At 44.2% G+C, this 13,665-nt stretch overlaps 1 protein-coding gene across 3 annotated transcripts in view; it reads left to right on the top strand.

The window, feature by feature from the left end:
• The window catches only part of LOC140429706 (poly [ADP-ribose] polymerase tankyrase-1), a 204,039-nt gene that overhangs the window by 71,053 nt on the left and 119,321 nt on the right, over nt 1-13,665 (top strand). For all 3 annotated transcript variants that reach the window (XM_072517034.1, XM_072517033.1, XM_072517032.1), the window contains exon 5: nt 5,732-5,807. In XM_072517034.1, the coding sequence (XP_072373135.1) occupies nt 5,732-5,807 (76 nt within the window). The remainder of the gene's footprint in view (nt 1-5,731; nt 5,808-13,665) is intronic.

The raw sequence follows: 13,665 nt of genomic DNA, 5'->3' as shown, positions 1-13,665 counted from the left end.
GCAACGTTAATGAGCTGGCTAAAATAGCCAGATGAGGAGACAGCAGCAAGTTGTCAAATTCCATGCTCAAGTTGACTTGTGTTGTGTCCTTTACAACCACTTTTTCTACTCTCTTTATTAATCTTTGGTCGCACAGGAGTGGAATAAGAGATACTACCTGAGGAGGCAGCCAACATTTCTTAAGAAAATGAGGATATTTATCTCTTGTTGAACGCTGAGATGGGCAACTGTGTAGTCTCCAATGCACGGTTGATTGACTCATTAATGGAACTAGGAGGGTAGATGTGTCAACAGGAAGTGTGATTTCCACTCGGCTATAGATTTCAAAATCCCAATAGATCCTGTATCCTATTACGTGATCTACTCTTGTGTGTGCACAGCTTTAACTAGTCGAGCTACGCTCTCGCATGTTCCCAATCCCTTCCGTGAGATTGATTCTACATTAACAGAAACTCTACAGGTGAACATAGGTTTCTAAGTAGCTTGAGTTGGATATTGTGAACGTAGTAGCGGGTTTAAAAAGTTATTTTTACAGGTGTTCTCCATTTTAGCTTGAATAATAGGAATAAATACATTCATCATCTCATTCAGAAGGTAAAGAATGGGATAATATTCATTGGTTATGTTATTGAACTATTAATCTTGATGTCCTGATGCCTGAAGACAATTTAAAACCACCTGGGTAGAACACAAGTTATAATTTCATGTTTCAGCTCTTCTATACTTATAAGCCTTGTAGTATGCTGCCAATACTATCATGACAAAGTTTGCAATTCAAGTCATCTCTGTGCGGCCGCATTTGGAGTATTGCGTGCAATTCTGGTCGCCGCATTATAGGAAGGATGTGGAAGCATTGGAAAGGGTGCAGAGGAGATTTACCAGAATGTTGCCTGGTATTGAGGGAAGATCTTATGAGGGAAGGCTGAGGGACTTGAGGCTGTTTTCGTTAGAGAGAAGAAGGTTAAGAGGTGACTTAATTGAGGCATACAAGATGATCAAAGGATTAGATAGGGTGGACAGTGAGAGCCTTTTTCCTTGGATGGTGATGTCTAGCACGAGGGGTCATAGCTTTAAATTGAGGGGAGATAGATATAAGACAGATGTCAGAGGTAGGTTCTTTACTCAGAGAGTAGTAAGGGCGTGGAATGCCCTGCCTGCAACAGTAGTGGACTCGCCAATACTAAAGGCATTCAAATGGTCATTGGATAGACATATGGACGATAAGGGAATAGTGTAGATGGGCTTTAGAGTGGTTTCACAGGTCGGCGCAACATCGAGGGTCAAAGGGCCTGTACTGCGCTGTAATGTTCTATGTAAGCTATTCTCAAATTTGTGCTGACTGACTCGTAAAACTACAATGCTATTTAGTTTTCTTCCTAAAGTAAAATTTAATTGAAGTTCTCTATTGATCTGTTCAATTTAATCCCTGCACTCAATTTGCATTGTAACATTGATGCTTGAAAAACACAGTATTTCACTTCTTAAGAAGGAAGAATTTATCACTTTCATTTCTTCCCATTTATTGTCTAATTGTTGACTTGAGGCAGACTTGCAGTGGAGTATGACAGAATTGTTTTTTATAACTGAAAAGATTGCATATGTTGCTCCAACTACTTTACAAATTTTGCCGTTGTATTACTGGTTAAAATAAATTACTTTTCGGTTTAGGTTTGCCGTTCCTTCACTGTCACTGGGGTAAAATCCTGGAACTCCCTCCCTAATAGCACCTACACCACGAGGACTGCAGCGGTTCCAAGAAGGCAACTCACCACTACCTTCTGAAGGGCAACTAGGGCTGGGCAATAAATGCTGGCCTAACCAGCAACGCCCACATCCCATAAAATGAATAAAGAAAACAAAAATAAATTTATTTTAGGTATATCCTAATCACATCTAGGTCAAATTATATTGATCTACCTTTAGCATAAGAAAACATTGGAAGGCACTTCACAGGGACGTTACAGAGCTAGATTTGACACCAAGTCAACAAGGTAGGTGGCATGGTAGCACAGTGGTTAGCACGGTTGCTTCACAGAGCCAGGATCCCAGTTTAGATTCCTGGCTTGGGTCACTGTACAAAATCTGCATTTTCCCTGTGTATGAGTGGGTTTCCTCCCACAAGGTTATCCCGAAAGACGTGCTTGTTAGGTGATATGGACATTCTGAATTCTCCCTCCGTGTACCCGAACAGGCGCAGTAGAGTGGCGACTAGGGGATTTTTACAGTAACTTCATTGAAGTGTTAATGTAAGCCTACTTGTGGCACTAATAAAGATTATTATTAAGGAGATAATAAGGCTAGATATCCATAAGCTTCATCAAAAAGGACTGTCCAAAAGCAGGAAAAATTGTAAGAATCGCACACAGGTTTAGGAAGGGAATTCTGTAGCTATGGCCCCAGCAGCTGAATGCCCGGCTGAAATTGGAACAATTAAGATGGGAGATGCTCAAAAAGCCAGAATAGAGGGCCGCTGTCTTGAAGGATTATGGGACTGGAAGTAGTTACAGCGATAGGGAGAGGTGAGGTCTCAGAGGGATAGAAAATAAGGGTGAGCTTTTTAAAATGAAGATGCTGCTTGATTGCTTAACTAGTAGCCACTGGTGGTTAGCTAGCACAAGGGTGCATGAGACTTAGTACGAGCCTGGACACAGGCAGCAGAGTTTGGATAACCTCCAGTTTTCAGAGGGTAAAAGAAAGTACAATAGGGTAGTAAAGTCTAGAATTCACCAATACATAGGCGAGGGTTTCAGCAGCAGATAAATTGAGGCAGGGGCAGAGTTGAACAATGTTACAAAAGCAGAAATAGACAGTGTTAGTGGTTTGTGAATAGGTGTTCAGAAGCTCATCTCGGGGCTAAATCTGATGCCAAGCTTACGAACATTCCAGTTTGCCCGTGGACAGTTGTCAGCGAAATGGATGGAGTTGGTAGCTAGGGAACAGACTTTGTATTAGGGGCTAAAGACAATTAATGGAAACATAGAAAATAGGAACAGGAGGAGGCATCCGGCCCTTCTAGCCAGTACAGATGGTACTCTGGCTGCGATTAGATAGATAAGAATGGAACGAGGTGAGCCCAGTTCCGCTCTGGACAATGGTGAGCAACATTAAAGGAGATGATGCAGTCAGCTCAATTAGAATGAAGAGGGTTAGTTTGAATTTGTCACATTGTCAGGATATATAATTTGTGACTTTGATAACTGTACTGTAACAAATGGAAACCTGACTGAATATAGAGTTCCAGGAAGAAGGGTATAGCTTTGGGATCAAACAGCGCATTCGAGGACTTGGGAGGGGAAAGTGAGGTTGGAGATGGGGCAATATTTTGCAAGGACAGTTGCCTCAAGGGTTGTTCTTTGAGGAGAGGGTGATGACAGCAAATATGAAACACGGAGGGATAGTACTGGAAGAAAGAGAACTATCAACATAGCTAACATTGGGACCAGAAAGAGAAATAGTAAGTCAGCAGTTTCATGGAATAGTGCCAAAAGAGAAAGAATTGGATCTTGTGAACAATATGCCCATGTCAAGGGCATGAGTGGAGATATAAGAAAATCAAAGAGAACAGAGAACATTCAGATCAGTGGTCGGGGAGCTTTAGAGGACGTTTGGCCTGGTGGGAAGTGACAGAGGCAACTGATTGAATGGTCTCAATTTTAGATATCGATGAGATCCTTGTCCTTCATTGAAATGCCTTGAAGCATTTTGTATAATTACTGTTGCCATAGAGTGATTGTTAGGCAAGGAAACATAACAGCTACTTTAAAACAGTAAAAGCCGCAAACACCAATGAGATTAGTGACCATTATTTTTTTCATGGCATTGGCTGAAAGAAGAATGTTGACCAGTACTCCCTGCACTGATTTGAATAGTCAAGGTATCAACAGAGCAGGCCAACGTGACCACCTCTGGGTGTAATATCACAATGCCATTTCTCACAATGCAACATTTCCTTGATACAGCCCTGGAATGCAAGCGTAGATGATGCACTCAAAGTGCTGGTCTTATAATCTTTTTATTAGTGTTACAAGTAGGCTTACATTAACACTGCAATGAAGTTGCTGTGAAAATCCCCTAGTTGCCACACTCCGGCACCTGTTCAGGTACACTGAGGGAGAATTCAAAATGTCCAATTCACCTAACAAGCCCGTCTTTCGGGACTTTTTAGTCTGCTGAGACCTGCCTGGTGGCACCTTTATTACAGCAAAGCAGTAGTAACTTGCTACTTAAGGTTTGTTGAAACTACCTATTATTGAACAGTTTGCACTGTGAATTGTATAGTCTTCTGAGACCTGCCTGGTGGCACCTTTATTAGAGCAAAGCAGCAGTAGCTGTTGCTACTTAAGGTTTGTAAATGTTGGTTCAAACTACCTATTATTGAACAGTTTGCACTGTGAATTGTATAGTGTGCATTGACTAACCTGAATATCATTTCATATCGAACTTTATGCTTCCAAGCTATTTGTTAAATTCCTTTACTTCTTTACGGATCTCAACGGATCTAGTGTCCCAAGCCATCTTATTGTTCTTTCTTTCTGTCCCTTCCAGTCTACATTTTCGGGAAACCATTAGTGGATTAGGAACCCAAGCATAAGAATTTCAAAATCAAGGCATTGCTGAATCCAGTGTAAAAATGTAGGACAGCAACCACACGAGTGATGGATGAATGGAATTTGGTGCACATTTGGAGATGAGCAGAAGAACATACAAATTAGAAGTAGACCATTCGGCCCCTCGAGCCAGCTCCGCCATTCAATAAGATCACGGTTGATCTGATTGTGGCCTCAGCTCCACATTCCCGCCTCCTCCTGAAAACCTTTGACTCCTTTATTAGTCAATAATTTATCTACCTCTAGCGTAAAAATGCTCATTGACCCTGTCTCCAAAACTCTCTTCTACAGAGTACAGTGAAGATTCATGATCCTCTGAGCAAAAATATTTCTTCTCGTCTTTCGTTTTAAATGGGAGACCCTATGGGCTGGATTCTCCGCAGCCCCGCACCAAAATAAATGGGAGCGTGTAAATGGGAGACCCCATACACTCACCTGATGAAGGAGCTACGCTCTGAAAGCTCGTGATTCTAAATAAACCTGTTGGACTTTAACCTGGTGTTGTAAGACTTCTAACTGCGCCCACCCCAGTCCAATGCTGGCATCTCCACATCATGCCTATGTGGAGTTTGCACTTTCTCCCTGTGTCTGCATGGGTTTCCTCCGGATGGGCCTGTTTCCACCCACAGTCTGAAGATGTGCAGGTTATGTTGATTGCCCCCTTACTGTCCAAAGATGTGCAGGTTATGTGGGGTTACAGGATTACGGGGATAGGGCAGGGGAGTGGGCTGAGTGAGGTAGCGTGCTCTTTCAGAGGGTTGGTGCATATTCCATGGGCCGAATGGTCTCCATCTGTACTCTAGGGGTTCTATGGTACACATCATGGCATTTTCAGATGTTTTCCACATTCTACTTGTGTTTGAGTGCTGTGTAACATTATGTACAGTGCTTTAAAATGGAGCCACAATAGCCAAACTTGTAATTAACAGCTGCTTTTCTTTCGACCATGTATCACTATAGCTCCGAGGACCAGATTCAGAGATTAACTTCTAAATTTAATTCCCCTTTCATTGCCTTTGACTGTAAGATCTTGCATTGTTCAAAACTCAATTGCTTCAGTTTGCTGAATCACTAATGCATTGAGAATTTTTTTCTTCGCTAAATGTAAGCGTTTTCCTTTCCAGGAGCGGTAATGAAGAGAAGCTCATGGCATTGCTCACTCCATTAAATGTAAATTGTCATGCGAGTGATGGAAGAAAGGTAAGAACATATGTATGGCTTTGTATCTTAAATTACCTAAGCAGAGGAGTACAGGAACAGAACAAAGTGCCAAACCATGGTTTACTCAAAAGATTTGGGGGCTATTTACCTAGTGTTCAGACCTGTAACAGCATGTACCAGTAAATTGTCAGATTACTTAAGATCTTTATTGCCACCACACCACCCTTCCCCCAGCCCCCCCCCCCCCCCCCCCCCACACAAATTGGAAGTTGGATATTTTAAGTTAAACTTTGTGTTGTCACTAGGATTTCACCAAAAGCGTATTACGTTCATTTGAACTGTGGGAAAACAAACTGCAGTTTGTATGGAGAGAGCATCTTGTGATGCATAAACACAAGTAAAATACTGGTGCTTGTAGGCCTGTTGCTAATTGTGGCAATGGTCGATGTAATTCGAGGTGTCGAACTAATGAGATCCCAAGACACGTATTGTGCAATATTTAACATATATGGTTTAAATGTTCTCATTTTTCCTATCAGCTAGGAATATCAAATGTACTAAATAGTCTGATGACAACATCAATAGTGACACATTTGTTTGTCTGCTAAACAAAGGGTGTCAAACTTAATTTATATGCTGGAATCCTGGCATTTGGCATGCGTCACATTCAACAAAGCTATTTGGACACAAGGGTAGAAATTGAGGAATATTGTGCCAATTTTACACCGATTGGTTCAATTTAACTTTGCAAGGAAGAGTCTTGCGCACCAGTTTCAAGTCAATTTTCTAAAATCTAAGAATGACCAAATGAAGCGTGTGTCACTCAATCTCCGTCTAGTCTTTCAAGTTCAGCAACCGTTCTCAAATAACCACTGGAGACCACAGGAAATGTTGGGGAAATATGTTTACCTCCTCTTCTGTGGAACATAGTGGAAAAAGATTCAGCTGCTGCCAGCCCATACTTATTTATCCTACATCTCATTCCTCCTTGTATTCAAACTTGTGATGTAAATTCAAGGCTGCAGCTCCATGTATGCAGTGGGAATCTTCATTTGCCCACGAGTAGAAATAATCTTTGAATGTTTACCCACTATAAGGTCCCCAAGTTACACTCACCTCATTTCTACTTGCTCCTCTCTCTGTACCACTCCCATGTGCCATGTTGTTGTTGCTATTCCCAGCTCTGCAGAAAATGCTGATTCCCAGTCCCACCGCACCCCATTCCCCAGTCCTCTCTTACATCCCCCAAAACCCTTCACAAATCGCATTCCCAATTCTTCTCCGAGGCCTGATCCCTGACTGCAGGAACATTCTCCAGTCCCAATTTTCTTATCTCCCTACTCTGATGTCACTATATCTAAATCTCAATTCTCCTATCAATCTCTTTCTCTCTGAATCTATGCTGCTACACCCTATACAATTCCTGTCGTCTTCTGCACTAATCCTGGTCTCCTGCCTCCCTAGTCACTGTTCACCATTGCCTCACCCAAACCTACTCCCCGCACCTCTCTCCTGTCCGTCACTCGCCCCTTAGAGGTTCTATAAGATCAAAGAGAAAGGAACAGGAGAAGGTCATTCATCCCCTCGAGCCTGCTCCGTCCTTCAATAGGATCATGGCTGATTTGAAATTCCTCATGTCCATTTTTCTGCCCTTTCCCTGTAACCCTTGATTCTCTTACCGATCAAGAACCTATCATTCTCAGCCTTAAATATACACAAAGACTCTGTCACATTGGCAGTTTTCCAATCCTCCGGTTCTTTGACAGAATCTAAGAATTTTTGGAAAATTACAACTAATATATCAATTATCTCTGTAACTATTCCTTTTAGGATCCTAGGCTGCAAACCATCAGAGCCAGGGGACTTGTGTGCCTTCAGCCCCATTTGTTTGTCTAATACTACTTCTCTTGTAATAGTATTTAATTCCTCCCCTGTATTCTTTAGTATTAATGAGCTGTTCGAAGTACCTTCCACTGTAATGACTGATGCAAAATATCTGTTTAACTCCTCTGCCATTTCCTTGGTCCTCATAACTAACTGCCCAGATTCACTTTCTAAGGAGCCTATGTTCTGCCTCCTTATGTGCTTTTTCTTTCAACGTAATACTTTTTAAACGTTCCATAGTTAGCCATGGTTGGTTTATCCCTCTCTTTGAATCTTTCCTCTCGGTCTGCACAGTGGCTCAGTGGTTCGTACTGCTGCCTCATGGCACTGAGGACCCGGGTTCGATCCCGGCTCCAGGTCACTGTCCGTGTGAAGTCTGCACATTGTCCCCATGGGACTCACCCTCACAACCCAAAAAGATGTGCAGGGTAGGTGGATTGGCCACACTAAATTGCCCCTTCATTGGAAAAAAAGAATTGGGTTCACTAAATTAATAAAAAAAAAAAGAATCTTTCCTCTCTGGGATATATTTTTGATACGAGTCATGAATTACCTCCTTAAATGTCTGCCACTGCTTGTTTACTGTCTTACCTGCTCATCTAACCGTCCAGTTCACTTTCTAGCCTCATTTCATTGTAATCCCCTCTTTTTAAGTTAAACACAGTTGTTTCTGACCCATGTTTCTCTCACTCAAACTGAAGATTACATTCCAATGCTTTATTTATCATAGAATTTACCTGCAGAAGGAGGCCATTCAGCCCATCAAGTCTGCACTGGCTCTTGGAAAGAGCACCCTACCCCCACACCTCCACCCTATCCCCACACCTCCACCCTATCCCCACACCTCCACCCTATCCCCACACCTCCACCCTATCCCCACACCTCCACCCTATCCCCACACCTCCACCCTATCCCCACACCTCCACCCTATCCCCACACCTCCACCCTATCCCCACACCTCCACCCTATCCCCACACCTCCACCCTATCCCCACACCTCCACCCTATCCCCACACCTCCACCCTATCCCCACACCTCCACCCTATCCCCACACCTCCACCCTATCCCCACACCTCCACCCTATCCCCACACCTCCACCCTATCCCCACACCTCCACCCTATCCCCACACCTCCACCCTATCCCCACACCTCCACCCTATCCCCACACCTCCACCCTATCCCCACACCTCCACCCTATCCCCACACCTCCACCCTATCCCCACACCTCCACCCTATCCCCACACCTCCACCCTATCCCCACACCTCCACCCTATCCCCACACCTCCACCCTATCCCCACACCTCCACCCTATCCCCACACCTCCACCCTATCCCCACACCTCCACCCTATCCCCACACCTCCACCCTATCCCCACACCTCCACCCTATCCCCACACCTCCACCCTATCCCCACACCTCCACCCTATCCCCACACCTCCACCCTATCCCCACACCTCCACCCTATCCCCACACCTCCACCCTATCCCCGTAACCTCACGTACCCTTTATTGGCCACCAGGGGCAATTTAGCATAGCCAGTCTGCCTAACCTGCACATCTTTGGACTGTGGAAGGAAACTGGAGCACCCGGGGGAAACCCACGCAGACACTGGGAGAATGTGCAGACTCCGCACAGACAGTGACCCAAGCCGGGAATCAAATCTGGGACCCTGAAGCTGTGAAGCAACTGTGCTAACCACTGTGCTACCGTGCTGCCCTAGTGTTATGATCACGACTTCAGAGGGGATCTTTTACTCTGCTGTAATTTATTAAACCTGCCTAATTACCCATTATCATATCCAAGTTCACCTGTTGCCTGCTTGGCTCCATGACATATTGCTCTAGGAAACTATCCCCAATGCCCTCTATGAATCTGATGTTGTAAGCTACCTGTTCCAACTTGATTAACCCAATCAACATGAAGATTAAACTCAGCCATAATTATTGCTCTATTCTTTCTACATGCACCTATTATTTGTTGATTTATACCCTTTCCTACAGTGCGGGTGCGGTTACTGTTTGGGGGTATCTACACTACTCCTAACAATGTCTTCTTTCCCTTGCTGTTTTTGGTCCCTACCCAAATGGACTCTACATCAAAGAGAAAGAACAAAGAAAAGAACAGCACAGGAACAGGCCCTTTGGCCCTCCAAGCCTGTGCCGATCATGATGCCCTATCTAAAAACAAAACTGTCTGCCTGTACTCTGTTCCATATCCCTTTATTTCCTCCCTATTCATGTACCCATACAGATACCTCTCAAATGCTGCTAATGTGCCTGCTTCCACCACATCCTCTGGCAGCTTTTTCCAGGCACCCACCACTCTCTGTGTGAAGACCCACCCTGCACATCTCCCTGAAACGTTCACCCTCTCACCTTGAACCTGTGCCCCCTTGTAATTGACACTTCCACCCTTGGAAAAAGCCTGACTATCCACCTTGTTTATGCGCCTCATAATTTTTTAGACCTCTCATCCGATCTCCTCTCAGTCTCTGACTTTCCAGTGAAAATAATCCCAGTTTATTCAACCTCTCCTCAGAGCCAACGCCCTTGCGACCAGGCAACATCCTGGTGAACCTTCTGGTTTAGCACAATGGGCTAAGACTGCTGGCTTATAATGCAGAGCAAAACCAGCAGCGCGGGTTGAATTCCCGTTCCAGTCTCCCCGGTCAGGTGCCGGAATGTGGCGACGAGGGGTTTTTCACAGTAACTTCATTGAAGCCTACTTGTGACAATAAGCGATTATTATTATTATTATTATTATTATTATTATTATTATTATTATTATTATTATTATTAACAACAACCTTCTTTGCACTCTCTCCAACGTTTCCATGTCCTTTTAATAATGTGGTGACCAGAACTGCACGCAATACTCCAAATGCAGCCTAACCAAGGTTTTATACAGCTCCAACATGTTTTCCCAATGCCCCGGCTGATGAAGGCAAGCATGCCATATGCTTTCTTAATCACCCTGGCCACCTGTGTTGCCTCTTTTAGGGAACTGTGGACCTGCACGCCCAGATCCCTCAGTATGTTAATGTTCCGAAGAGTCCTGCCATTTGCAGTATAATTCATACCTAGATTTGATCCTTCAAAATGCATCACCTCGCATTTGTCCGGATTAAACTCCATCTGCCATTTTTGTGCCCAAGTCTCCAATCTATCTGTATCCTGTTGTATCCTCTGACAATCCAACTCTGCCAATCTTCGTGTCATCCGCAAACTTACTAATCAGACCACCCACATTTTCCTCCAGATCATTTATATATACTACAAACAACAGAGGTCTCTGTACTGATCCCTGCGGGACCCCACTAGCTCCATTCTGAAAAACACCCTTCCATCACTACTCTCTCCCTTCTATAACCAAACCAGTTTTGTGTCCATCAAGCCAGCCCACCCCGAATCCCATGTGATTTTAGTTTTTGTACCAGTCTGCCATGTGGGACCTCGTCAAATTCCTTGCTAAAGTCCATATAAATTACGTCCACAGCCCGCCCTTCACCAATTTTCTTTGTCACCTCTTCAAAAGAACTCAAATCAAGTTGGTGAGACATGACTTTCCTCGTACAAAACCATGCTGGCTGTCACAAACTGATCCGTTTTGCTCCAAATGTGCACATATCCTGTCCCTCAGTATCTTTTCCAAAACTTCCCCACCGCTGATGTCAGGCTCACCTGCCTATAATTTGCTGAATTATTCCTGCTTCCTTTCTTAAAGAAGGGAATAACATTGGCTATTCTCCAGTCCTCTGGAACGTCGACTATAGTCAAAGAGGATGTGAAGGTATCTGTTAAGGCCCCAGCTATTTTTCCCCTTGCCTCCCGCAGTAACCTGGGATAGATCCCACCTGGCCCTGGGGACTTGTCTACCTTAATGCAATTTAGGATACTCAACACTTCCTCCTTTGATATATTGACGTTCTCAAGATCGTTCACACACCTATCCCTAATCTCAACATCCGTCATGTCCTTCTCCCTGGTGAATACCGATACATTAAGAATTTCACTCACTTGTGGTTCCATGCATAACTTACCTCTATTGCCTTGAGTGGGCCTACTCTTTCTTTTGCTACCCTCATGCTCCTAATATATGCATAAAAAGCCTTGGGATTCTCCTTGACCATGTTTACTAAAGACATGGCCCCTTTTAACCCTCCTAATTCCACGTTTATGTTCCTTCCTACTTTTACTGTTCTCCTCAAGGGCTTCACCAGCTTTTAGATGCCTAGACCCATTGCATGCTTTCTTTTTCCTTTTGACTAAGCTTACAATTTCCCTCGTCATCCATGGTTCCTGAATCCTGCCATTTCTATCCTTCAGTTTTGCGGGGCATGCCTGTCCTGCACTTCAATCAACAGTCATTAAAAGCCACCCACATGTCAGATGTGGATTTGCCTTCAAATAGCTTCTCCCAATACACAATCCTCCGTTTCTGTCTAATCTGAGTGTAATTGGTCATCACCCAATTAAGCACCCTCACCCGTGGGCCACTCTTGTCCTTATCCATGACTATTCAAAATCTTTTGGAATAATGGTCGCTAAGCCCAAAATGCTCCCCCACTGAAACATCATTCACCTCGCCTGGCTCATTCCTCAATACAAAGTCTAATATGGCCCCCTCCCTGGTTGGATTGTTAACATACTGTATTAAAAAGCCCTTCTGGGCACATCTAACAAATTTCTCTCCATCTGAGCCCCTGGCTGCGAGGGATTCCCATTCAATATGGGGGAAGTTAAAGTCACCCATCACAACTACCCTTGTTTTCTCCACACCTTTTCAGTATCTGACTACACAGTTGCTCCTCCAACTCCTGCGGACTGTTGGGAGGTCGAAAGTACACTCCCACCATTGTGATTTCACCCTTCTTATTCCTGAGCTCCAGCCATAATGCCTCACTGCAAGATCCCTTGTGTCCTCACTCAACACAGCTGTGATCTGCTCCCTAATCAGCAATGCAACTGCCCCACCTCTTTTGTTTCCCCTTTCTGTCATCCGAGTCAAGGTTGTCTCTCACAACTGTCTTCATTTCATCTCTTATTAACAGTGCTATCCACCACATTTTCCTTCCCTGCTGTCCTTCCAAAAGGTCATGTATCCCTGAATATTCAATTCCCAGTTTTGATCTCCATGTTTCTGGAATGGATATGAGATCAATCCATTGACCTCAATTTGTGTTATCAGTTCTGAATGCTTCGTGCATTCAGATGCAAAACCTTTAAACTTGTCTTTTTGCCATGTTTAATCATCCTAACTTTACTTTGTGCTGTGGCCCTATTTGCCTCTCATCCTTGATTGCCCTGCCTACTGTTTTTGCATTTTGCTGTTCTTTCTTTCATTACTGCCTTTGTTTGTCTTTCACCCTGCATAGGTTCCCATCCCCCTGCCATTCTTATTGAAACCCATCCCAACCACACCAGTAAATACTTGCCCTGGGCCATCAATCCCAGTGCTGCCCAGGTGTAACTTGTCCACTATGTGCTGCTCCCACTTCCTCCAGAACCAGTCCCAATATCCCAGGAATCTAATGCACCACCTTTCCAATATATCCTGCTACTTCTACTCTGACTAGCATGTGGCACTGGTAATAATACTGAGATCACTCACTACCTTTTGAGGTTGCACCCGTGACCCTAGCACCAATGAGGCAACAGACCAGCCTTGAGTCTTGTTGATGGCCACAGAAACACCTATCCACTCCCCTTATAATTGAATCCCCTACAACTATTGTATTGCCACATTTTTTACTCCTCCGTTCTGCAGGAGAGTCAACTGTGGTGCAACAAAATTGGCTGTCACTGCTTTCCCCTGAGAGGCTATTCCCCTCAACAGTATCCAAAGCGGTATATCTGTTTTTCAGGGGAATAGCCACATGAGATTCCTGCACTGCCTGCTTAGTCCTCTTGCTCTGTCTGGTGGTCACTCATTCCCTTCCTGCCTGTGGAGTCTGAGCCTATGGCGTGACCACCTCTCCATACCATAAGACATAGGAACAGAATTAGGCCACTCGGC

This window comes from Scyliorhinus torazame, chromosome 9 (genome assembly GCF_047496885.1).
Source record: "Scyliorhinus torazame isolate Kashiwa2021f chromosome 9, sScyTor2.1, whole genome shotgun sequence".
Classification (NCBI taxonomy): Eukaryota; Metazoa; Chordata; class Chondrichthyes; order Carcharhiniformes; family Scyliorhinidae; genus Scyliorhinus; species Scyliorhinus torazame.
Note: the sequence above shows the minus strand (reverse complement) of the source record. Positions and strands in the feature narration are given on the sequence as shown.